At 42.5% G+C, this 23,419-nt stretch overlaps 1 protein-coding gene across 11 annotated transcripts in view; it reads left to right on the plus strand.

The window, feature by feature from the left end:
* Nucleotides 1–23,419, plus strand: part of LOC132143358 (muscleblind-like protein 2a) — a 95,029-nt gene that overhangs the window by 65,730 nt on the left and 5,880 nt on the right. For 3 of the 11 annotated variants that reach the window (XM_059553499.1, XM_059553501.1, XM_059553500.1), the window contains exons 5-8: nt 887–1,141; nt 12,184–12,237; nt 12,561–12,717; nt 14,629–14,664. In XM_059553499.1, coding sequence (XP_059409482.1) covers nt 887–1,141; nt 12,184–12,237; nt 12,561–12,717; nt 14,629–14,664 — 502 coding nt within the window. Of the gene's footprint in view, nt 1–886; nt 1,142–12,183; nt 12,238–12,560; nt 12,718–14,628; nt 14,665–16,050; nt 16,146–23,419 lie in introns of all 11 variants that reach the window. The other 8 variants (XM_059553502.1, XM_059553506.1, XM_059553508.1 and 5 more) reach the window with 8 other exon arrangements.

Below are 23,419 nucleotides of genomic sequence, written 5' to 3' on the forward strand. Positions count from 1 at the left end.
TAAAATAAAAGACCAATCATGATTTAAAATAAATTCCAATCATAATTCGATATGCAAATGTGTTCAAGAAAGAATACCAGTCATAATGTCGCATGTAAATATATATTAAAAAGGAAAAAAAATAAGAAAATCTAATCATAGAGTATGCAATTATATGTAAACAGAACAATCATATACAAAAAATAAAAACAATATGCAGTAATTCAGTATGTTATATATATAAGTTGTATCATAATTGGAAATAGATCAATCAAGACCAATCGTAATTGAGTTTACATATAAATGTAAAAAATATTTATAAATAAAAAAGAATCTGATCCAAATTTAAAATAAAGACAGTCAGTATGCAAATGTATCCAAGAAAGAAGACCAGTCAGAATTAAGTATTAGATTAATCATTTTTGGTCAGATTCTGAACATTAAACATTTGAACAAAGCAAAGGTCACTGGGAGATTTTCGTACTTGAAGTAGATTTAAAGTTTGTGAAAGCCAAAGACCTGAATTAATTGCGAAAAAGTGTGAAAAGGAGGATAGAAACAAGTGCGAGGCATTTCAATGCAGCGCTGCCTCGCAAGATGATCAGCTTGGTAGAAACAATAACAGTTAAAGGTTGTGTGCATGTGTGTGTGTGTGTGTGTCACTAAATGTGTGATCACTTAGCAACTGACTGATGTCTGTGATAATAAGAGGCTCTGTTCCTCTGCATCCCTCCTACACCGAGAGGCTGTCGCTGCCTTTGTTAATATTCAGCTCGGTGTGTGTTTATTTATGTACCTGTGCTCATTATGTACACAAGCCTTGAAACTTCAATGACTCACGTCTCTGTTTGCACATTTCTGTTGTGTTCCCTGTTTGTTTTGTCTGCGGGTGTTGGTTTGCGTCCAGGTGTGTCGCGAGTTTCAGCGGGGCAACTGCGCACGCGGCGAGAACGACTGCCGCTTCGCCCATCCTAGCGATAGCCCTATGATCGACACGAGCGACAACACTGTCACCGTGTGCATGGACTTCATCAAGAGCCGCTGCTCACGCGAGAAGTGCAAGTACTTCCACCCTCCGGCGCACCTGCAGGCCAAGATCAAAGCAGCCCAGCATCAGGCCAACCAGACTGCCGTCGCCGCGCAGGCCGCCGCTGCAGCCATGGTGAGCCAATCACGCACAATTGATTTCAAAATGACATGCATACAATTCTACATTAACACAGTCATGTTGTGCAAAACGAGTTTTCAAATTACAACACCGTGCCTCACCAGCTGCGTTTAATTTACAGCAGAGTTTAATTTACCGCATTGTCACGACACATTGAAACGCAACCAAGGCAGTGCTTAGAATTGTGAAACCGTTTTCGGTTCTGTGCATGATAAAATCAATTGACAACACATGTTGAGACGTGCCCGCGGAGGTTGCGATTGAGATATCTGATGATGTTAGCACATTAAATGTGGAGCACTGCTTTATTATTATATAGCCATGACCCATCTCTAGATTCGGAGCAGGGATTGTGTGCCAAATCGGTGTCGACTTCCTTATCTCGTCCCCGGAGTATTTTAGTCCTTTTAAACAGAGTGAGTAAAAAGAGAGAGACAAAGAGACAGGCTGCTTGAGAAGACTGTCATGTGATAAAAATCTCTCTCCCTTCTTAGTATCCATCTAGTATCGTACTGATGCGATCATGATTAGGAATAGGATATTAATATAATAAGCACAATGGCTTAAAAGCTTCTTTGCTGACACTCTTGACTGCACAAGGTCACGGGGCAGCTTACTTGCCCATTTCTCTGCCCAATGGGAGGCCTGCTCTCCTCAGAGCAGTCAAGATTAAATTAAGGAGATGGATGACATCTTCATGCCAAACTGATGTGAATGCATGAAACAGTGAAACTATCTTGGGTCGCATGCCAGGCTGCTTTCGTTTGTAAGTTCAAACGCATGTCTACGCTGCAAGCGAGCAACGCATTGCAACAGAACTGCAGTTGCATGCAATGCTGTAAGCAAGGGATGTTGAATTTTGAAATTTGTCTTGCAATTTGTACTGCTTCGATTATAAGTTATTGTTTTCACAATCTCTAAATGCATGCAATTTTTTTGCATCACTCGCATCTTTTTGTGTACACTGCAAGCAAATGGCGCATAGGGTTCTCTTACGAGAGCTCTCTCGTACTGCGTCTTAGCTAAGACGCTACGGGAAAAGTCTCTTTTCACGAAATACTGAAGCAAAAAAATTATCCTTAATTTTGTATTTTTGTAAAGCGCATTTGCAGCAGTACACAGCCATAGGCGAGACGGCTCGCTCGCTCACTGGCTTGTTCTGCGGCAACTGCACAGCCTATCGAGCGCAGGCTGATGCAACATCAGACCAATAAGGGCGCTTCGCGCCCTTCTTGCCACTTCCCGCCGAAACGGGTGTGGCCCAACCTATAAAAGGAGCTCGAAAAGGCTGACTCACCTGATTTTTCATCTCTTCAGCGAAGCTCACGCATCGCTGGATCACGAGGAAGCAAGCGCCGTCTGGAAGAGCACATCAGCAGGACGAGCCATCCTGAAGCCGCTGGCACCGCCGCCTTCCACTGCCGTTCCTGCTGCGCTATCCGGCGCCCATATCCTTTATAATCCTTGTTCTGTCATAATCTGTGTGTGTGTTCGCCCTGCGACGCACGTTCACAAAAGAGCTGCGTCTTTTTAAAGATGCCTTCGTGCGGCTCGTGCAGAACCCCGCTCAGCGAAGGAGATCGTCATGTCATCTGCGTCTCCTGTCTGGGTGAAGACCATGCAGCGCTCGCGCTCGCTGATGGAGGATGTCCTCATTGCGAGCTGATGCCTATGGTGACTCTGAGGACTCGCCTGGCATACTTCTCGAAGCCTGCATCATCCGCTGCGCCGCAGCGCCGTAAGAAGCGCCGCTCGCAGCGCCTACCAGAACCGCCTCCAGCTCGGCCGAGCTCGCCGGTTCCCTCCGCTTCGCCGGTCTCCCCTGCATCGCTTCCCGATGCTCAGTGTCCGCTGCTTGCCGACGCGTCATCGGAGGAAGTGGATCTCAGGCCCGCGTCGGAGGAAGAAGACACGTGCTCTCTGCTGGCTTCGGGCAGTGAGGGTTGGACGAGCTCCGTGGATCTCGCGCCAGCTGCTCAGAGGCCCAGCAGACGGGGGGATATCGATAAGGAGCTGATGCGTGTACTCTCGTTGGCCGCGGCGAGCCTCGGCCTCGAGTGGTCTGCACCAGCGCCCCCTTCACGTTCCCGGCTGGATGGTAGCTATCTTCCGGATGAGCGCTCTTCCTCAAGCTCAAAACACGCCCCTTTTCTTCCTGAGCTTCACGAAGAAGTGGCGAAGGCTTGGGACGCTCCATTCTCGGCGAGAATCCGCTCATCTGTTTCGCCAGCATTCTCCACACTGGACGGTGCTAAGAACAGAGGCTACCTGTCACTTCCGCCGGTGGAACAGGCTATAGCAGCGCACCTTTGCCCGCCCTCTGCTGGACGGCGGACTAAGGCGGCGTTGCCATCCAAAGCCTGCCGCATGACGTCATCGCTGCTCACACGGATATTCTCTGCTGCTGGGCAGGCTGCGTCTGCGTTACACACCATGGCGACGCTACAGATTTTCCAGGGCGATCTTCTCCGCAAGCTGGATGAGATGGGACCTGAAGCGATCTGTCTCGCGGATCTGAGGAGTGCTTCGGATCTCTCCCTCCGCGCTGCTAAGTCCGCTGCACAGGCCATGGGACGGGTTATGGCTTCCGCTACGGTGGCTGAGAGGCATTGGTGGCTGACGCTTTCTGACATCAAGGAGTCTGAGCGCGCTGCGTTTCTTGACGCTCCGCTAACTCCTACCGGCCTCTTTGGATCTTCCGTCAACGAGTTTGTGGAGAGATTCGCCGAGGACCAGAAAGCTTCACAGGCGTTCAAGCACTTCTTGCCGAAGCGCTCCAGTTCTGCAGCTAGCCGCTCTAGACCGGCCCCACAGAGCTCTCAGTCACGCCCACCGCCTCCTGCTGCGCCATCACGACAGCGTCAGCAACGCAGCTCGGGACCCCGTTCTCGCTCTTCGAGCCGTCGCCCCGCGCCGCGGGAGCCGCGGCAGAGGATTGCGGTGAAGCCAGAAGCCCCGAAAGCATCCTAGCACTGCTGGGAAAGCGCCGGTGTTCGAGTTCCGCTGCGGCCGAGCTCTCACCCAAGCGCGCCGCTGTTGCAGTTCCAAGAGTTGCGACTGCCTCAGTGTTTTCTGCAATGAGCAAGCCTGCACGAGTGCCCGCTTGCCTGCACACAAAAGCCGTTATCACGGCTACCCAGATGTTTCACAAAAACAGCGTTTTTTCTGGTGTCCCGGCCACGGCCGATGGTGCTATAAATGTTGTGACGATGCCCACTCCTCAGTGCCCATCTCCACATGTAAGCACAGCCCTACACACAGGGCCTGCGCTCATAACGTCGACTCAAGTCGGTCGCGCACACTACATAGTAAACGTGCCCACCCCTCAGTGCCCACAATTACTATGTCACACGCGTCATGCGGTTTCTGTAAAAACGAAACCCGTGCACGCTCGTCCGGCCACGGCCGATGGTGCTTTAAATGCAGTGACGATGCCCACTACCCAGTGCCCATCCCCACATGTAAGCACAGCCCTGCACACAGGGCGGGCGCACATAAGATCGACACAGATCGGTCGAGCGCGTCGCATAGTAAACGTGCCCACTTCCCAGTGCCCACATACACTATGTCACTTACGGCGCAGGGCTTCTGTAAAAACGAGGCCCGTGCACGTACATTCTGCACAGGCAGACGGCGAGTTGGAAGTGGTAAAAGTGCACACATGCAACCCACGGTTACTCGCAGATATATTGAGTCCCACGGGACCCGCTCAGCCTCCCTCCAGTCGGTTAAGCGCCGGAACGAGGTCGAGGATGAGCGATCTGCCCGCTGTGATCAGCGCGCTCCCCGCCTCAGATGCGCAGCACACTCGAGCGCCGCCGTTGCCCAGTCAACGGAGCGCGTGTCACATCCAGCCCTTAGCCATTCATGCGAATGCATGGTCAGCGCTTCCAGGGGTTTCGGATTGGGTGCTAGGCATTATAAAGAGAGGCTACTCGCTACAGTTTTCTCGACGCCCACCGCGCTTCTCAGCGCGCGTCGAAACTACGGTCAAAACAGAAGTAGCACACATACTTCGGGCCGAAATATCGAAACTGTTGAGCAAAGGGGCTGTAGAGCCTGTGTCTCAAGCTCAAAGCGAGGGGGGGCTGTACAGCAGATACTTTCTGGTGCCCAAGAGAGACGGGGGTCTCAGGCCCATACTGGATCTAAGGCAGCTGAACAAGGCATTGATGAAACGCAGTTTCAAAATGCTCACGACCAGGAAGCTCCTCGCGCAGATTCGCGGAGGGGACTGGTTTATGTCAATAGATCTGAAGGACGCGTATTTTCAAATACAGATAGCGTCAAACCACAGGCGGTTTTTGAGATTCGCCTTCGAGGGCCAGGCATACCAGTTTGCAGTCCTGCCATTCGGCTTGTCCGTAGCTCCTCGTACGTTTACGAGGTGCATGGATGCAGCGCTCGCTCCTCTCAGACTCAGAGGCATGCGAGTGCTGAATTATTTGGACGACTGGCTAGTTCTGGCCCAATCACGAGCGGAGCTCGTGAACCACAGGGCTGTTTTACTCGATCACCTCGAGAAGCTCGGCCTCAGTGTCAATTGGGCGAAGAGTTCGCTGAACCCCAGTCAGACGATCCTGTTTCTGGGTATAGTTCTGGACTCGTGTTCCATGACGGCGCGACTGTCACCACAGCGCACGATGGGCATTCAGCGCGCAGCGAGTTCTTTCCGCTGCGGCGCGACTGTGTCGCTCAAACACTGTCAAAGGATGCTGGGTCTCATGGCCTCAGCATCTCCGGTTCTGCGGCTGGGCCTGCTCCGCATGCGCCCCCTGCAGTTCTGGCTGAAGGCTCGGGTGCCGCGCAGAGCGTGGGCGTCTGGCCGGCTGCATTTCAAGGTCGATCAGAGCTGCGTTGCGGCTCTAGCACCTTGGACAGCGAACGGCTGGTACCGATCAGGTGTAAGCCTGGGGACTTCCCCGAGTGTGAAAATGGTGTCGACGGACGCCTCCACTTCGGGATGGGGAGCGCTGCTCGAAGGCAGACCGTCCTTTGGCCTATGGTCAGAACGGGAAAAGCTCCATCATATCAACTGCCTGGAAATGCTGGCAGTGGAGAATGCGCTGACGCGCTTTTGTCCCCATATCAAGGATCACCACGTCGTAGTCCGTTCGGACAACATGTCCGTGGTGTCCTACATAAATCGCCAGGGCGGTCTCGGGTCCCGAAACCTGTACAGGCTGACGGAACGCCTCCTGATTTGGGCTCAGCGCAACGTGCGCTCGCTGAGAGCGGTGCATGTGCCTGGACTGCAGAATCTGGGTCCAGACAGGCTGTCCAGAGGCAATGTCCCTACGGGCGAATGGTCTCTACACCCGCAAACAGTTCGGCTGTTGTGGGAGAGATTTGGCAAGGCGGAGGTGGACCTCTTTGCGTCCCACGAAAACGCTCACTGCCCCGCATTCTTTTCCAAGAACGAAAGCGCGCTGTCACGGAAATGGCCGTGCTGCCCGCTTTATGCGTTCCCTCCCGTCTCCCTCCTTCCGCAGGTGGTAGAACGGGTGAGAGAAACGAGATGTTCAATACTGCTTGTGGCACCTCTTTGGAAGAACCAACCATGGTTCCCAGATTTGATGCAATTAGCAGATGTCGCCCCATGGCCGGTACCGTTGAGGAGAGATCTCCTCTCGCAGGCCAGGGGCTCGATTTGGCACCCTCAACCGGAGTTGTGGTCCCTCCATGTATGGGCACTCAACGGTTACCCGCTGATCTCGCAGTGGGAGTGCTAAATACCATCACTCAGGCTAGAGCTCCGTCGACACGACGTCTGTATGCCTCGAAGTGGTCGGTGTTCTCCAGCTGGTGCACAGCTCGAGGTTATTCACCCCTTAGTTGTGAGGTGACGGAGGTCCTCTCCTTCCTACAGGAGCTGTTGGATAAGGGCAGAGCCCCATCCACGCTCAAAGTTTATGTGGCGGCCATCGCGGCGTTTTCTGAAACGGCGTCCGGTCAGTCAATAGGAAGGAACGATTTAGTCATCCGGTTCCTCAGAGGAGCTAGGAGGCTGAATCCTCCCAGGCCTCCGTCAGTCCCTATGTGGGACCTCGCGGCGGTTTTGGAGGCCTTGAAGGGTCCCCCTTTCGAGCCTATCCAATCGGTTAGCCTTCAGCATCTGTCGTTCAAGACAGTATTCTTGTTGGCTCTCGCTTCTGTGAAGCGTGTGGGTGATTTGCACGCGCTCTCGGTGAGCCAGTCGTGCTTGGAGTTTGGGCCCAATGACTCAAGGGTCATACTCAAACCTAGGCACGGTTATGTGCCGAAATCCCTCAACACACCGTTTCGGGCTCAGGTTATTGCCCTGTCCGCCCTGCCGGTGTCAGGGGAGGATGGAGACTCGAGTCTTCTTTGCCCTGTCAGGGTTTTAAGAGCTTATGTGTCTCGCTCTGCTGCCTTTAGGCAGACGGAGCAGCTATTTGTCTCATTCGGTGGACGTTCCAAAGGAATGGCTGTTTCGAGACAGACTCTATCCAGATGGATAGTTGACGCCATAGCGTTAGCTTACGCTTCCAGGGGCCTTCAGTGCCCGTTGGGCGTCAGAGCACACTCCACAAGAGGCGTCGCCTCATCGTGATTGTGCACTGTATATCCTGGGCGTTGCTTCAGGTTTATCGGTGTGTGATCCCTGCGCGCACGGCGTTTTACATCGGGTTCCCGTAGCGTCTTAGCTAAGACGCAGTACGAGAGAGCTCTCGTAAGAGAACGTACTCGGTTACTAAACGTAACCTCGGTTCTCTCTAGAAGAGCGAACGAGTACTGCGTTCTCTGCCGTGCGTACGATTCACTCTGGTTCGCTTCGGCGATGAAATAAATCAGGTGAGTCAGCCTTTTCGAGCTCCTTTTATAGGTTGGGCCACACCCGTTTCGGCGGGAAGTGGCAAGAAGGGCGCGAAGCGCCCTTATTGGTCTGATGTTGCATCAGCCTGCGCTCGATAGGCTGTGCAGTTGCCGCAGAACAAGCCAGTGAGCGAGCGAGCCGTCTCGCCTATGGCTGTGTACTGCTGCAAATGCGCTTTACAAAAATACAAAATTAAGGATAATTTTTTTGCTTCAGTATTTCGTGAAAAGAGACTTTTCCCGTAGCGTCTTAGCTAAGACGCAGTACTCGTTCGCTCTTCTAGAGAGAACCGAGGTTACGTTTAGTAACCGAGTACGTTTTGTGCACCGTTATTTATTTTTGTATTTTGCACTCGATTATAACAGGTGTGATCAAGTTTTGTTGCGTTGCTATCTTTGCATGCATCGAATGTTAATCGCATTGCATTACTTGCAAAATATATATTTTTTTTTATGCGTATGGCTTTTATAATAACAGCCGCTATAAAGTATTGTTTGTTGCAATCCCTGCATGCATGCAATTTTAATGCATAACTCGCTTGCAGACTAGACATTTTTGTTTATTTATTATGGGAGCATACCAGGTTTTTTCTACACTGCAAGTAAGCAGTGCAAAAAACTGCGGTAAATGAGTTTTGTTGCATTTTGTAACCATCACAATGTATAGTATATGGATTTGATTATAGCAGGTGTCATCAAGTTTTGTTGCATCACAATTTCTGCATGTATGCTATTTGGATTTTGTTGCATTGCTTACTTGCATTGTAGACAGTTTTGGTGATTATGGCAGCATTCTAGTTTTGTCTACACTGCAAGTGAGCAATAAACAACTGCGCTCCCTTAAAAACCAGTGAAACTCGGAGTTGCTGCAAGTGAGTAATGCATCAAAAGCAGAATTGCACATTTGCAGTGTAGACAGATTTGTTGATTGCATATTTTTCCTATGCTGCAAGACAGAGATGCAACGCAACACAACAAAACTAGACCGCTCCTGTTATAATCAGCAAACCTGTCCACATTTCCAGTGGTGTGACACAATGAAATTGCATGCTTTTAAATAAACGGAAGAGAGTGGTGAGATGTAACAAAACTTGCAAGTTAGTGGTACAGATAGCTTTTTTTATAATAATAAAGTAAACCAATTGTGTGGCAGTTAATTGTTGCATTGCAGCATTGCAGTGCAGTTTTTTTTATTAGAATGAGAGCAATATAGTTTTTTCTACACTGCACACAAACAGTGTGCTTACAAGAAAACTAGATTTTCCCCATTAAAATTAATTAAGCAGCAAGATGCGACAAAATGTGACGTGATCTAGTTTTGTCGCATTGAATCACTAGACTGTGAACAGTTCGAGCACTGATTATAAGACGCTGTTCAGATTTATTTACACTACAATGTGCAAAGCAACACAAGACAACTGATTTGCTCCTTCTAAAGCTGTTAAAACTGCATGCAACACAATGCAACGTGAAAAAGCTTGACATTTTGTGCGTGCAGTATAGACAGCTTTGTTGATTATAATGAAAGCGAACACTTTGTTCGACATTACAAGAAATGCAACGCATGAAAAATAGATTGCTCCTGTTATAATCACTGAAAATGTCTACTTTGCAATTTCACAATGCGCAGCAACAAATGCGACATGCATGAGTTTGCCATTTAATGAAAATGATTGTTTCCTTGCACAGCCATGCTTATTTTCTTGATTATAACGGTAAGGATATAGTTTGGTCCTGCAAGCTCACAATGTGATGCAACACATGCAACATGGTAAGCTTGCTGTTAAAAATGTGAAACATCTTGCGTCGGTGTGAATATAGTTTGGTCACTTCACTCGGTTGTGGTGTAGACACCGTGATAGGCAGCAAGCTTTCCCGCTTGCACATCTCACACTGGTGTGGTTTTAGTTTGCGACATTTGCTGTCATGGCATTCACACGCTTGGCCTCATTCGTTATGCTGTTTACTCCCTTTTTGCTTTTGCTTTTGCCCTGAACCTTTTGTCTTTTTCCACTGTAACGTCTGGGTCAGAGGTTGATGCAAGGACAGTATTGGCTCACCAGCCATAACAATAAAACAAGAGTGAAAATAAAGCCAGAGCATTCGGTGACCTAAGATAAACCACCAGCTTTGGCTACAGGGTAAAACGCTGTTAGCCTTAAGGTGCAATGTCCTTTCCTGATTATGATGTAATGCAGATAACGAAACAGATTTTTTTCTAGGGTTCAAACCGGGCCAGTTACTGTAGGAACGCTGAAGCAATCGATCCCCAATGCGACCCCAGAGAAGTCAGATGATACAGTTATAGTTTCTTCATTTTTTTGCCTTTTAGTTGGTCTTTGTTTTGTTTCGTTTATTTTTTTTTCACCAGTGGAAGGTTATGTAATTCTGTATGATAAATCCCCGTGGGTGGCATATTTATTTTAATGGTTCTCTATGTTGGCGGAGGGGAGCAAAACATTCAACTCTTGGTTACAAGAAAACCTTCAACATGCACAATTAAAGTGCATCTTATTCTGATGTTTATTAAAAGCTGTACTTGCCAGCTCTGTTCCTAAACCTACTGATCTTTCTTCCTAGACGGCACTAGACTATCATAAACGTGACGCCAAGACTGTTCCAAAGGATTTGTGCATTATTATGCTGCTTTCCAAGATGCCTTGTTTTGCATAAATTCATGCAGCAGATATCCTTCAGGGAGAATTTAATCCCAGAATGTATTACGACAAGCTCAGTGAAAAAACCTAAGATGACAATGAGAGCAATACAGTTCTATTTTAACACCAAAGCTATCACTAAAGTAGTTAAATCATAACAAATTACCATTATATTCATTATTTGTGAATGCTGCAATTAAAATACAAACTATTTTGTAATGAGTAATTATGACTCCAGTGCACTTTGCGTGAGAAGTTGCTGCCTATGTAGATTGTTTCAAATAAGTCATATATGCTTGAGAAGGTAGCATTTATGTAGACAACAATGCAGCTCACTAGGTTTTTGAGCAGAGCTCGAGAGAGTCCAGACATTTATGTTTTTCCTGGCAATAAAATGTCTTTAAATGATGCATTGTATTTCCCTCATACCCTTTTTCTGTGACTTTATTATAAAGAAAAACATGCATTTTTTCTTTTCCATTCAACATCCGATTTTTTTGGTGTGTGGCTATTCTGATTTCAAGCATTTCTGCATGGCCCTCAGCGTCATCTCATTTCAAGTGTCCTTTTTTGCTGCCACATCTTTACTTATTACCAGTACTTTTGCATGGCATTTTATTGGCGAGGCATATTCCAATGTGTGCAATGTAAGTTGCATATAAATATTTAAATGTAAAAAGAAAGAAATTAAAATGGGCCACAATAAATAAAAACTAGTAATGCTTTTAAAATGTCCAGCGTAAAATAACTTAAATTGGACGTTCTCAAATATAAGAATAAACAGAGCTCCACATTCTGTGATCAATCACATCAGTTTTTTTCTTTTGGTTCCGTGACATTTACGATTTACATTATGCTAGTTGCAAGAAATTGCAACACATTGTGACTGAAACAAATCTCAGGGAAGGCGTTTCGGTGTCCTTTTGTTTCCTTTTTGCTTAGTGCTGGTAAATGTCATGTAAATGTTTTCGCTGCACCATGTTAAAATCGCCTGATGAGCGCTGGTCGAATTGGCTAACTTGGCCCATGCGGATTGCACCCAATTCCAGTCTTAATAGACAGCATGCAACCTCACGTTGCTTCCGAACACAGCCAAATGACGTTGATGCCTACCTGACACAACTTGAATTCGCCAGATGTTATGCACACAGATATCGGGTGTGTTTTTTATGCAGCGAGCTCTTATAACACTAATATCTACAATCCCATTAGCGTGTTTGACGTTTGATTGGTAAATGGTGAGACTCTTGATTTCTGACGCTTTTAACACAGGTATTGTAGATGCTTTGTGCTTTCGTACTAATTCAGAACGTAGTGAAATGTTTCTTTGAGACAAGTTTTTTCGTTTATGTGCATGCCTATTGTTTTGTATGTGGTATTACTGCATTCAGATTATTTTTGTTTTTGTTTTTTTCCTTCTCACCTATTCCACAATGCAATGCTGTCCCCATGATGCACCTCTGCTTGCTGTTACCTGTATGTTAATACGCTTGAATCCCATTGGCCCACTGCCATCATGTGCTCGCTGCCTGCTATTAAAAGACTCAGTCGACTGCCAAAGCAATGAAGCGACCCCTCGAGGCATCTGTAGATCTGGTACTATGACCTTTCACCTTTTGCTTTGCATGTAGCTTTTTTAATGTACTGTAGCGACTGACAGAAGTTTTTAATTTGGCTTCTTTGTTTTGATATAAACAGTAAAAGTCACATTGTAGTCAATTTTGAAGAAAGAATGTTGTGTCGTCTTTCAAAGTAAAGTAGCTTTATTTAGTAAACGTAAGTGCCTTGCTTAAGTATCTAGCGACGGTTGTCGTCGTCCTTGTGTAAAACGGAGCGATGCAGCTTCCAGTCAACATGTGCATGGATATAGAAGTGGTGCAAGACTCGTTTAACTGGTGCATGTTCTCTTTCACGCTCAGGCGTTTCCCCATGGAGTCCTGCAGCCCCTACCAAAGAGACAGGCACTAGAAAAGAGTAACGGGGCCAGCACGCTCTTCAACCCCAGTGTCTTGCACTACCAACAGGCTTTGGCCAATGCACAGCTCCAGCAGCCCACCGCTGCGTTCTTTCCCACAGGTGAGAACAGACACACATGCACACACACAAACCCAAACACTCCTCCAGCACTGCTTTGTATTAATCCCTGGGTCACCCTCTAAACGTTACACCCTTTTTCTCTTCCCCGATCCTGGCGCAAACGTCATAACCGAGGCTTTTAAACAGCAACGTGTCCCAATTTTGCATGCAGTGTGTGTGCACGGAATACTAATGCATAACGTTTTTTTAGAAGGGAAAATACAGACATTATTTCGAGAGCACTGCTGACTTTAATTTGGACAGTACTGCTGGGATACTTTGATCTAAAAATGATAGCCGGCCATAGATAAAATTAGAAAAATTCTAATCTAATCTAGAGGCGGTTTGATCTGCATGCTAAAATGCATTTACAAATGTACTGATACAGCGCAATGATTTTATACATACATATATATATATATATATATATATATAGATCGATTCCCATCAATACTGGTCAATACATAATGTATTACAGTTTTTGATTGCAATTATTGTTGTTGAGTAAAAATTTTGTTTTATTAAAATATTAATTTAAATAAAATAAAATAACAAATATATGAATAAAAGTGGCTTGCTAGTGGCTGAGGCAACTTTTCTTGATGTGCTAAAATAATTCAAACTAAAACTGAAATGAAAATTAAAAAACATTAATAGACATTCATAAAAAACAAAATAATTCAAACAAAAAATGTTAATAAAAAAAGTTTCAAGAAATAAAAACTAATTCAAAATAAAACTAATTCTAATATCTCAGTGGTGCTAAAATAGCATTGCATTTTTTTTAGAATTAATTTAAATAAACTTTGACATTTGTCTTTCACTACAAAATTGCAGAAATTACAAACTTGTGTGTATTAATAAATATATATAATATTTTGAACACAAAAAATATATAAATATATATTATACATAAAATGTAAGTGTAAATATTTTAAAACATTCTTTATTTCAAATATAGAATTCGCGGATGCTGATTATTATTATTATTATTATTTTTTTTTACCTAAATGAATAATTTGCCTGGCCGATGAAATTGCTGTAACATTTTAATAACTATATTATATATTTTTAAAATATTTACTCAATATAAAAAATGACTAGAATAAATTAAAATTATTATAAAACAAATTTTTGTCCTATATAATATAGTATAATATTATATTTTTCATTTTAATTCATTTAATATAATATAAATAAATAATATTTTTTTCTGAGATGCCTTTAATATGTTTTGATTATTGCATGTGATCAAAGTTTAAAAATATGAGAAATGTATTCAGCGTAAAATAAAGAATAGCCATATATATATTCCACCTACTCTGGCTCTGTACCTGTAGGCGTACACACTGCAGTATTTTTATAACAGTAAACACAGATAAAGCTCTCCGTATGTAGGGTCTCAGAGCGAGTCCGGCTGTCTAATCCCTCGTAGGTGTATTTTGTCATCACACACCCACATGGTGGTTGGGTTTCTTTTCACCGTCCTCCTGTGCCCCCATTCCTCCCTCTTCTCCAGCTCTGGGGCTTTTGTAACAGCACTATGTCTATTTTAACCGTAGGAGTGGCTGTTGGCTCACCGCATGACTCTCTTGTGTGTGTGTGCGAGTGTGTGGCTAGTTTTTTGCCCTGTTGCCCTCTTCCTCTTCTCCTACACTGTTTCCCTGCGCTCTAATTTCACAATGCTAAGCTCCTGTCCTCTCATTGCGGCCCTTTGCGAATATTGATCCAGTTTATCTTCCCGGAATACGCTGAGTTTTTACCGGAATGACGACACGGTGGAGCGCGTGATCTATAATGACAAGCCTAATTGGATTTGTATGGCATGCTGAATACTGAATCTCTGGCTCTGTGTCTAATATGTTTTTCTTCCCTATTAACCTCTCTCCACTCTTCACTGCATGGTCACAGGGTCAGTTCTGTGCATGGCTCCTGCTAGCAGCATTGGTAGGTTCCTCCTCTTCCTGTCTGTGTTTGTCTGTGTCTGTTTTCTCCAGCTCACGTAGAGATCTAGTCGCCCTTGCAGGTGATTTGAAGCTCGAGACACCAAAAACACCAAATTAGCATCAGTTTTCTGCTTTATTCTGCTTCTGTTCACCTGCAAGAGCACTCGGTTTGTTTGAAATATTCACATTTCTCTTTCTGGGGTTTTGCAGTTTAAAGTTTGTTTAAGTGCATATTTAATATACTTATTATTAGTGTTGTTATAGTAGTTCTGTATGTTTTATCTATTCACATATTTCAGTTTGTTCTAATTACTATTTTTATTATTATGTATATTTTATCAGTTTGTTTAGATTTAATTTCTAATAACATTTATTATTAATAATATTGTTTACCATAAGTCTACATATTTTATTTATTCATGTTAACCAGATTATTTTAAATTATTTTAATAAAAGTAATAATAATAATAATTATTATTATTATTGGAATTATATATATTTTATACATTATTATTCAGTTTGTTTTAACTTATTTCAAATTCCAATATTTTTTTAATCTTATTTGAATTATAGGAATTATATGTATTTTACATTCATTCATTCTAAATTATTTTTTGTGGATTTTATTTTAATTTTACTGTAAATTTAAAGTTTATAATTTTTAAATTCATATAAATTTTACTTTTAAATTTTTACAGTATTATTAATATTATTTAATTGTTTTAAATTGTAATTCTTTATATTTTATGTATTCCATTCATTCTAAATTAATTTTTATTATTATTGTTTAAATATATTTTACATTTTTACTGTGGTCTTTTTACGTTCACTTTTTATATACAATTCATATATATTATAACTTTTATTTTTACAGTCACCATTATTATTCTAATTGTTATTAATATCAGTTGATTGTTGCAAACAGTCATTGGTTTGTGTGAATGATAGGCTTGTGTAGAGTTGATTGGGAAATTTGATCAGTTTCCTAGAGAAAGAGTGGAGTCGATCCTGAACTTGTGTGTAGTTTTCCGTAGATGGCAGGATCAGTGCTTAAAGAAGTGTGAAACCGCTCGTGCACGAACCGCTCACGCCAGACTTCTCTGGGTACAAACTGATAATGCTGTTAAATTTCCTTGAGGTGATTTATAATCAGCCTTTCTCCTCTTCTTTTGTTGTTAATGGTTTTGTTTCCCATGCTTCTCTCGCTTTGCATCGTGATTGCATGCCATCCGCTGGTTTAACCTAACGATGGCTTGCTGCTCTGTGATATACACCATTGCTAAACGACCAAAACAAACTACAAAAACCCTACCAACCAACCAAACACCTGTTTCCATAATGCTCCACCTACCTGTTCATTGCTTCCATGGTTCCCTTCCTGAAAAAGTACCCATGATGTACAGTGCTACGCCTGCTACTGTCTCTGCAGCAACAACTCCTGCCACAAGTGTCCCCTACGCAACAACAGCACCAGCCAATCAGGTTTGCTCCTTTTAAAAGCTTTCTTTCATGAATCCCTGAGCTCTGAATAAGCACTTTGCTACAAATTCATTCCGCGGTCGCCATGGCGATCAGTGCACAATCTCCCGGCAAAACCTGGCACTTGCGCTCAGTTCAGTGCTTATTCAGAGCTCGCACATTGGCAAATAGTAGTTGTGTTGTGTTGCATTATTTTCTCGTTTTGTTCTGCATGTCCTTGCTTTGTTTTGATGTCAAGATATCCTTCCTCATCTACACACACACACACACACACACCGGCTAAAAATAGACATGCCTCACTCCGTTCTAGTTCTATTATTAATGTCCGTCTCAGGCTTCAGGAAAGCAGGCGTCCAGCGAACAGTCAATTTAACAATGTTTAATAACCCGATAATGATAGTAGTATTTTAATATTGTTGAATAACTGAATAACAAACAGCATTTTAAATTAATAATAATAATACAATTGATTATTCGTTTTTTAACACTGTTATTAAATTCATAAATATATGGAAATAATTATCATTTTAATCCCTAACATTTTAAATTAATAATCATAATAATATATTTTTTTACTGTTTAACCACTTATATTAAATTCTTAAATATATATTTTTTTAAATGATTATTTTTATATAAAAGTTTTTACATAAAAAACACTTTTTAAACGAATTACATATTTAAATAATAATAATTATTATTTTTTGTATTATTATTGTTAATAGTTTAAAAATATAGTACATTTCAAAATCACAGAAATTAATGTGAATGATTATATTTTTAAATAATTTTTTTTTTATAAAAAAAAGTTTTTTTAAACATCATTACATTTTTTTATAGTAATTATTGTTATTATTATTTTTATTATTATTATTAATAGTTTAAAAATACAGTATGTGAACATCAATTTTCCTTTATATATTAACACTATGAGTAGTAATGGTTTTATATATAACATTTTACTTAATAACATTATTTTAAAATCTGGTAATAATAATAATCCCGTGACATTTATTTACACTTGCTTATTAACTTCAGCAAAAAATGCACCCATCATAGCTGCGATGTTAAAAAAAGATCCTCTTTGGTCCGCTCCCTTTCTTCGGGTATTGTTCATGCAAGGAGACTTCCAGCACTTTTAGACGAAGCCTTCCTGTCAGCGAGCAGCATTTCCTGTTGTTCCAGGGCTGCATCAGGAACTGGGACATACGTCCAGGTTATTTGTAGTCTTGTCATGTGAAACTGAACCTGTTTCCTGAGGGGCTTCTGCCAGACACTTCCAGGCTCTGTAGCGCCACCTAGCAGGAGAGAAATCTGAGCAGAGAAGATGTGCTTCCTGCAGTGTTTTCAAAGCATTTTAAATTAATATAATAATAATAATAATAATAAATGATTTACCGTTAAACTACTGTTAAACTAGTTCTTATATATATTTCATCTGTTTTTGCTTACATTAAACTCATTCTTGTAATCTAATTCTTAAATATTATTAAAATGATAATTAAATTTAATTATAATAAAAATTTAATTTTTATTCATAAAAAAAATTATAATTCAGTAATTTTTTTAATCTAATTTTTTTTTTAAATAACATTTTACTTTATTTTAAAATAAATTTTAAAATCCATTAATAATAATAATGCCATTTCATTTATTTTAATTATTTGCCAATTTAAAAACAACAGTATATTTAAATAATTTCTGTTGTCATTGTTGTTATGAATTAATTTAAAATATTGTAAATGACAAAACCTCAGAGAAATAAATGATAAAACTGTAATAATAATAATGACAAAAATTATGATAATCATAAGAATTAATTTTATTTAATAATAATATATTTGTATATATTTTTCATTTATATATTGCTCATTCATATTTTATATTCTATTCTATTATGTATTATTTGTTTTGTTTCAAATTATTTGAAATTCAAATGATTTATTATTTTGAGTCCAGCAGGAAGAAATGTAAGTAAAAATGTGATAAAACGGTTTAATAGAGAGAAGTGTCTCCATTACAGGTGGCTCGGATGGAAATATTATTTTCTTCAGAATAACAAGCCCAGCACAGAAACCGTTCAGAAAGTAAATATAGCCCATTTAAATTTCATGTTGGCTTGAGACATGCATTGCATGACTTTCAAAATACAAGCATTAATATTTATATCATACATTTAGCAGATGCTTCCATTCAGAATAGCTTGAGACTCATGATGTTACACAGAGGCCTTTTCTGTGGAGTTTGTTTGCGTCAGTCTCAGACCCAGACAGACACCGCTGACTCATCACCGCCAGCACTGACCTCACACATGACTTTAATTATACAGAGAGAGAGAGAGAGAGTGTGATAGAGAGAGAGAGAGAGAGAGAGTGTGTGTGTGTGTGATAGAGAAAGAGAGAGAGAGAGAGAGAGAGAGAGAGAGAGTGTGTGTGTGTGTGATAGAGAGAGAGAGAAAGAGAGAGAGAGAGAGAGAGAGAGTGTGTGTGTGTGTGATAGAGAGAGAGAGAGTGTGTGTGTGTGTGATAGAGAGAGAGAGAGAGAGAGAGAGAGAGAGTGTGTGTGTGTGTGTGTGATAGAGAGAGAGAGAGAGAGAGAGAGAGAGAGAGAGTGTGTGTGTGTGATAGAGAGAGAGAGAGAGAGAGTGTGTGTGTGATAGAGAGAGAGAGAGAGAGAGAGTGTGATGGAGAGAGAGAGAGAGAGAGTGTGTGATGGAGAGAGAGAGAGAGAGAGAGAGAGAGTGTGTGTGTGTGTGTGATAGAGAGAGAGAGAGAGAGTGTGTGTGTGATAGAGAGAGAGAGAGAGAGAGAGAGAGTGTGTGTGTGATAGAGAGAGAGAGAGAGAGAGAGAGAGTGTGTGTGTGTGATAGAGAGAGAGAGAGAGAGAGTGTGGGAGAGAGAGAGAGAGAAAGTGTGTGATAGAGAGAATTTTGAATTTTAACAGAACTTATTACAAATACATCTCACAGTACAATTAAATTACACTGTGCATAAATATTAAGAGCAACCTCAACTCACAATAAATGTGTAAAAAACAAATCACCTTCAGATACAAAACACAAAGCCTCGTTGCAACACCAAATACCTTCAAAGGTAATGAGATCATCCATTTGCTTGTAATAAGCAAAATCAATCAATATTCTTGCTTTCACCATGTTTGAAAACATTGCTACTACATTCTGTCCCAAATTTTGCTCAACTTTCTTTTTTCTACTTATATAAATAGCCAATTTTGCTTGGCCTAAAACACAATTTAACAACTGACACACAAATCTGTTTTTCAACACATATTTAAAACCCAAAATAAATAACACAGTAGAAAAAGTTTCGTTACACCTCTGAAAAATTACTTCTAAAAGCAAAAAGAAAGGGTTGATCGAATCTCCAGATGTTGAGCCGTTGCTTCATCATTCATGAAATCCATTCCTGATACTTCCAGTAACTGTCCCAAAGGGATGATTTTACTGTCAGTGAGTGTCTTGTTAAGTCCTGGGTACAGTCCACTGGCAGACAAATCCAGACGTGCCCCACGGATTAAAGGCTCTTCTAACAACCAATGAAGTGACTCTGAACCCTCTGTTTTTTTAAAAACAAAAAGACTCCACACCTTAAAGAGGTTTCTATAAAAAACTGGTAATCCAGAAGTGTTCAATTTCAGTGGGTCGAGTAAAAAAAGAGTTTTATCTAGTCCCAGATTCTCAAGTTTACGTAAAATCACATATGCAACAGCACACCGTCTACATTCAGCTGAACCAAGAAGAAGTTTTTGAATGAATTGCAACCGAAAAGTTGCTACTCTACTTTGAAGATGAATTAAGCCCTGTCCACCCTCCTCCTTAGGCAAGAATAAAACATTCTGTGGAATCCAATGCAATTTATCCCAGAAGAAGTCTACTAAAATTGCCTGGATTTTTACTAACAGATGCGATGGAGGGTCAATACATGCAACCCTATGCCATATTGAAGAAGCGACTAAATTATTTATAATTAATATACGCCCTCTATATGACATTTTTGGAATTAACCATCTCCATTTATCCAGGCGGCCTTTCACTCTTTCAATGACTCCTTCCCAATTCTTTTGCACTGTTAACTCATCACCAAAATACACTCCTAAGTATTTAAAACCTGATTTTCCCCAAACTAACCCATATTTGCTGTAAAAGTGGCTCTATTGCCAAAGAGTAGAGCATACCAGACAATGAACACCCCTGCCTGACACCTCTATGAACTTTAAAAGGAGCACATAAACCACCGTTCACTTTCACAATACTCTCAACGCCACTGTAAAGAACTTTAATACAATTTATAAAATTTTGACAAAACCCAAAAGCCTCTAAAACTCTCCACAAATAGCGATGTTCAACATGGTCAAATGCTTTCTCCTGGTCTAATGAGATTAACCCACAGTCTAGATTCACCATCTTGGAGACCTCTAAAATATCCCGAATCAAAGAAACATTGTCAAATATTGACCTACCAGGAACACAGTAGGTCTGGTCAGGATGGATGACACCATCCATCGCTCCTGCTAGCCTGTTAGCCAAGGTTTTCGAGAGCAGTTTGTAATCGCTACAGAGTAGCGAAACGGGCCGCCAGCACTTTATGTCCGTAAGGTCTGCTTTCTTGGGCAGGAGGGTAAGCACTGCTCTACGGCAGCTCAAGCTTTCATTCAATACCTCCAGAAGGTCTTCTCTCAGTTCTGACCAGAAGGACTTATAAAAGTCTACTGGCAGGCCGTCAATGCCTGGCGCCTTTCCAGACTCCATTCCTTGTAGAGCCTTGTACATTTCGCCCATGCTCAAAGCACCAGAGATCTCAGCATTGACTTCCTCAGACACCTGGGGTAAGTCGCTGAAAAAATCGCTGTCACTCCTGTATTCTGGCCCAAGTTCGTTTTTATACAGGTTTTCATAGAACACAACTGCTCTCTTGCGAATGTCCGCAAAGTCTGTCAATAAACCTCCAGACTCATAGCGCAGAGCATGGATGACTCTGCTCTGACCGTTCTTTTTCTCCAGGTTAAAAAAGAACTTGGATGGAGCATCCATTTGGTCCACACTCTGGAACCTTGACCTGACCAGAGCCCCCTGTGTTTTGATGTTCAATAAATCAGCCAACTGTGTCCTTTTCTTTGACAATGAATCTAAATACCTCTGGCCATCAGTCGACTCAGCTAATTCTAGAAGTTTTAAAATGTCAGTCTCCAAGGTGTTCATAATCAAACTTGTCTCTCTAGTGACGTTTTGAGTATACTGCTAACAAAATTGTTTTATTTGGGCTTTCCCAAAATCCCACCACTGTCGTAGAGACTTAAAAGAACCCTTTGTGGTTCTGAACTCATCCCAAAACAGTTTAAACATGTTCTTAAAGTACCTGTCACTTAACAAAGTAGTGTTAAGCTGCCAGTATGCACTTCTTGGTTTAACGGAGTTTAAAAACACAGAACACAGCACCATACTGTGATCAGAGAAACTCACTGGGGTAATTAAACATTTCTTTACAATATTACAGTGATGCTTAAAAACATAAAACCGATCCAATCTTGCCAGCGAAATCACACTGTCACGAACATGAGTCCAAGTATACTGTTTTTTTGCCCCATTAAACTGTCTCCAAACATCACATAGCTCATGGGTTTTGAGAAACTGGATCAAACGATTACGAGACGGCAAGTGAGGTTCAATATGGTTTCTGTCCAAGTTTGACTGTGTACAGTTAAAGTCACCACCCACGAATAAATATTCTTCTACACAGCATTTTTGTAAGACTGAAAACAAAGTATTTAAAGTAGCATTCTTTCTATTGGTGCAGTTAGAATATACACGCAGATAAAAACAAAAATAAAATTCTCAAAAATAGCTCTTACTTTTAAGAGCCTGCCCTTGACTACTTCATCAACCTGATAAGAAGTTGGATTAAAAGCCTTAGAAAAAAGAATAGCCACCCCTCCGCTAACAGAGGTGTTGTGGCTCAACACAGAGACCCCGTCCCACTCCTCAGCCCAATCAGATGCATTCCTTAAGTCACTATGCGTTTCTTGCAACATAAGAACATCTATTCTTTTTTGTTTAACTACTTGAAACTTAGCTGTTCTTTTTCTCATTTCTCTTACTCCATTTGTGTTTAAAGTCGCAATATTCACTTCACTCATACTTGGAGAAATGAAAGAGACTAAGACACAAATTAGCACTCCATAAACACACAACACATTACTAGCCAGGCTGCTATACTTTCTCACTGCCATCATTGGCATTGTCAGAAGTGAGTTTTCTCACAATCTTTTTTAGTCGATATAACTCCTTGTTTGTAAACAAACTCTCCGACATAAAAAACCTGGTTTTATCAATGAACTGCTTCGTGTCAGAAAAATAATCAGCTACACAGACCCCTCTCTTGTTTTTAGTAGCTTTTAAAAACAGTTTAATGTCTTCCACTTCACAACCTCGACTAGAGAAGTCACTCTGAGAGAGACTGACGCTAGAATCAGAAGATTCACTGTCACTTTCACCACAACAAGCATCCACGTCAGCTTTTTTAGCTCTAACCGTCTGAAACTCGACAGATGTTTTCCTTTTCGACGGAACTTTGAAATCAATCTGCTCTGTCTCCATTTCAATGCCATCACAAAAAGAATCGAGCAGTAAAACATTAGGTAAATTAACACTTTTTTGCGTATTCGATGTTTCAACATCACCCAGTCTATTTTCCTCAACCACATTTTCAGGTTCATTTACCTGGATCGCCGCACTCTCGGCCGCGGTCGGATTCTCTGCAGCTCTTTCCTCCACCGCACCTGTCCCCGCTGCACCTGTCCCCGCCGCTCCCGTCTCTGTCGCACCTGTTCCCGCTGCACCTGTCCCCGCCGCTCCCGTCTGTGTCACACCTGTTCCCGCTGCACCTGTCCCCGCCGCTCCCGTCTGTGTCGCACCTGTTCCCGCTGCACCTGTCCCCGCCGCTCCCGTCTGTGTCGCACCTGTTCCCGCTGCACCTGTCCCCGCCGCTCCCATCTCTGTCGCACCTGTCCCCGCTGCACCTGTCCCCGCCGCTCCCGTCTCTGTCGCACCTGTTCCCGCTGCACCTGTCCCCGCCGCTCCCGTCTCTGTCGCACCTGTTCCCGCTGCACCTGTCCCCGCCGCTCCCGTCTCTGTCGCACCTGTTCCCGCTGCACCTGACCCCGCCGCTCCCGTCTCTGTCGCACCTGTTCCCGCTGCACCTGTCCCCGCCGTTCCCGTCTCTGTCGCACCTGTTCCCGCTGCACCTGTCCCCGCCGCTCCCG

Source organism: Carassius carassius, chromosome 7 (genome assembly GCF_963082965.1).
Source record: "Carassius carassius chromosome 7, fCarCar2.1, whole genome shotgun sequence".
NCBI lineage: Eukaryota > Metazoa > Chordata > Actinopteri > Cypriniformes > Cyprinidae > Carassius > Carassius carassius.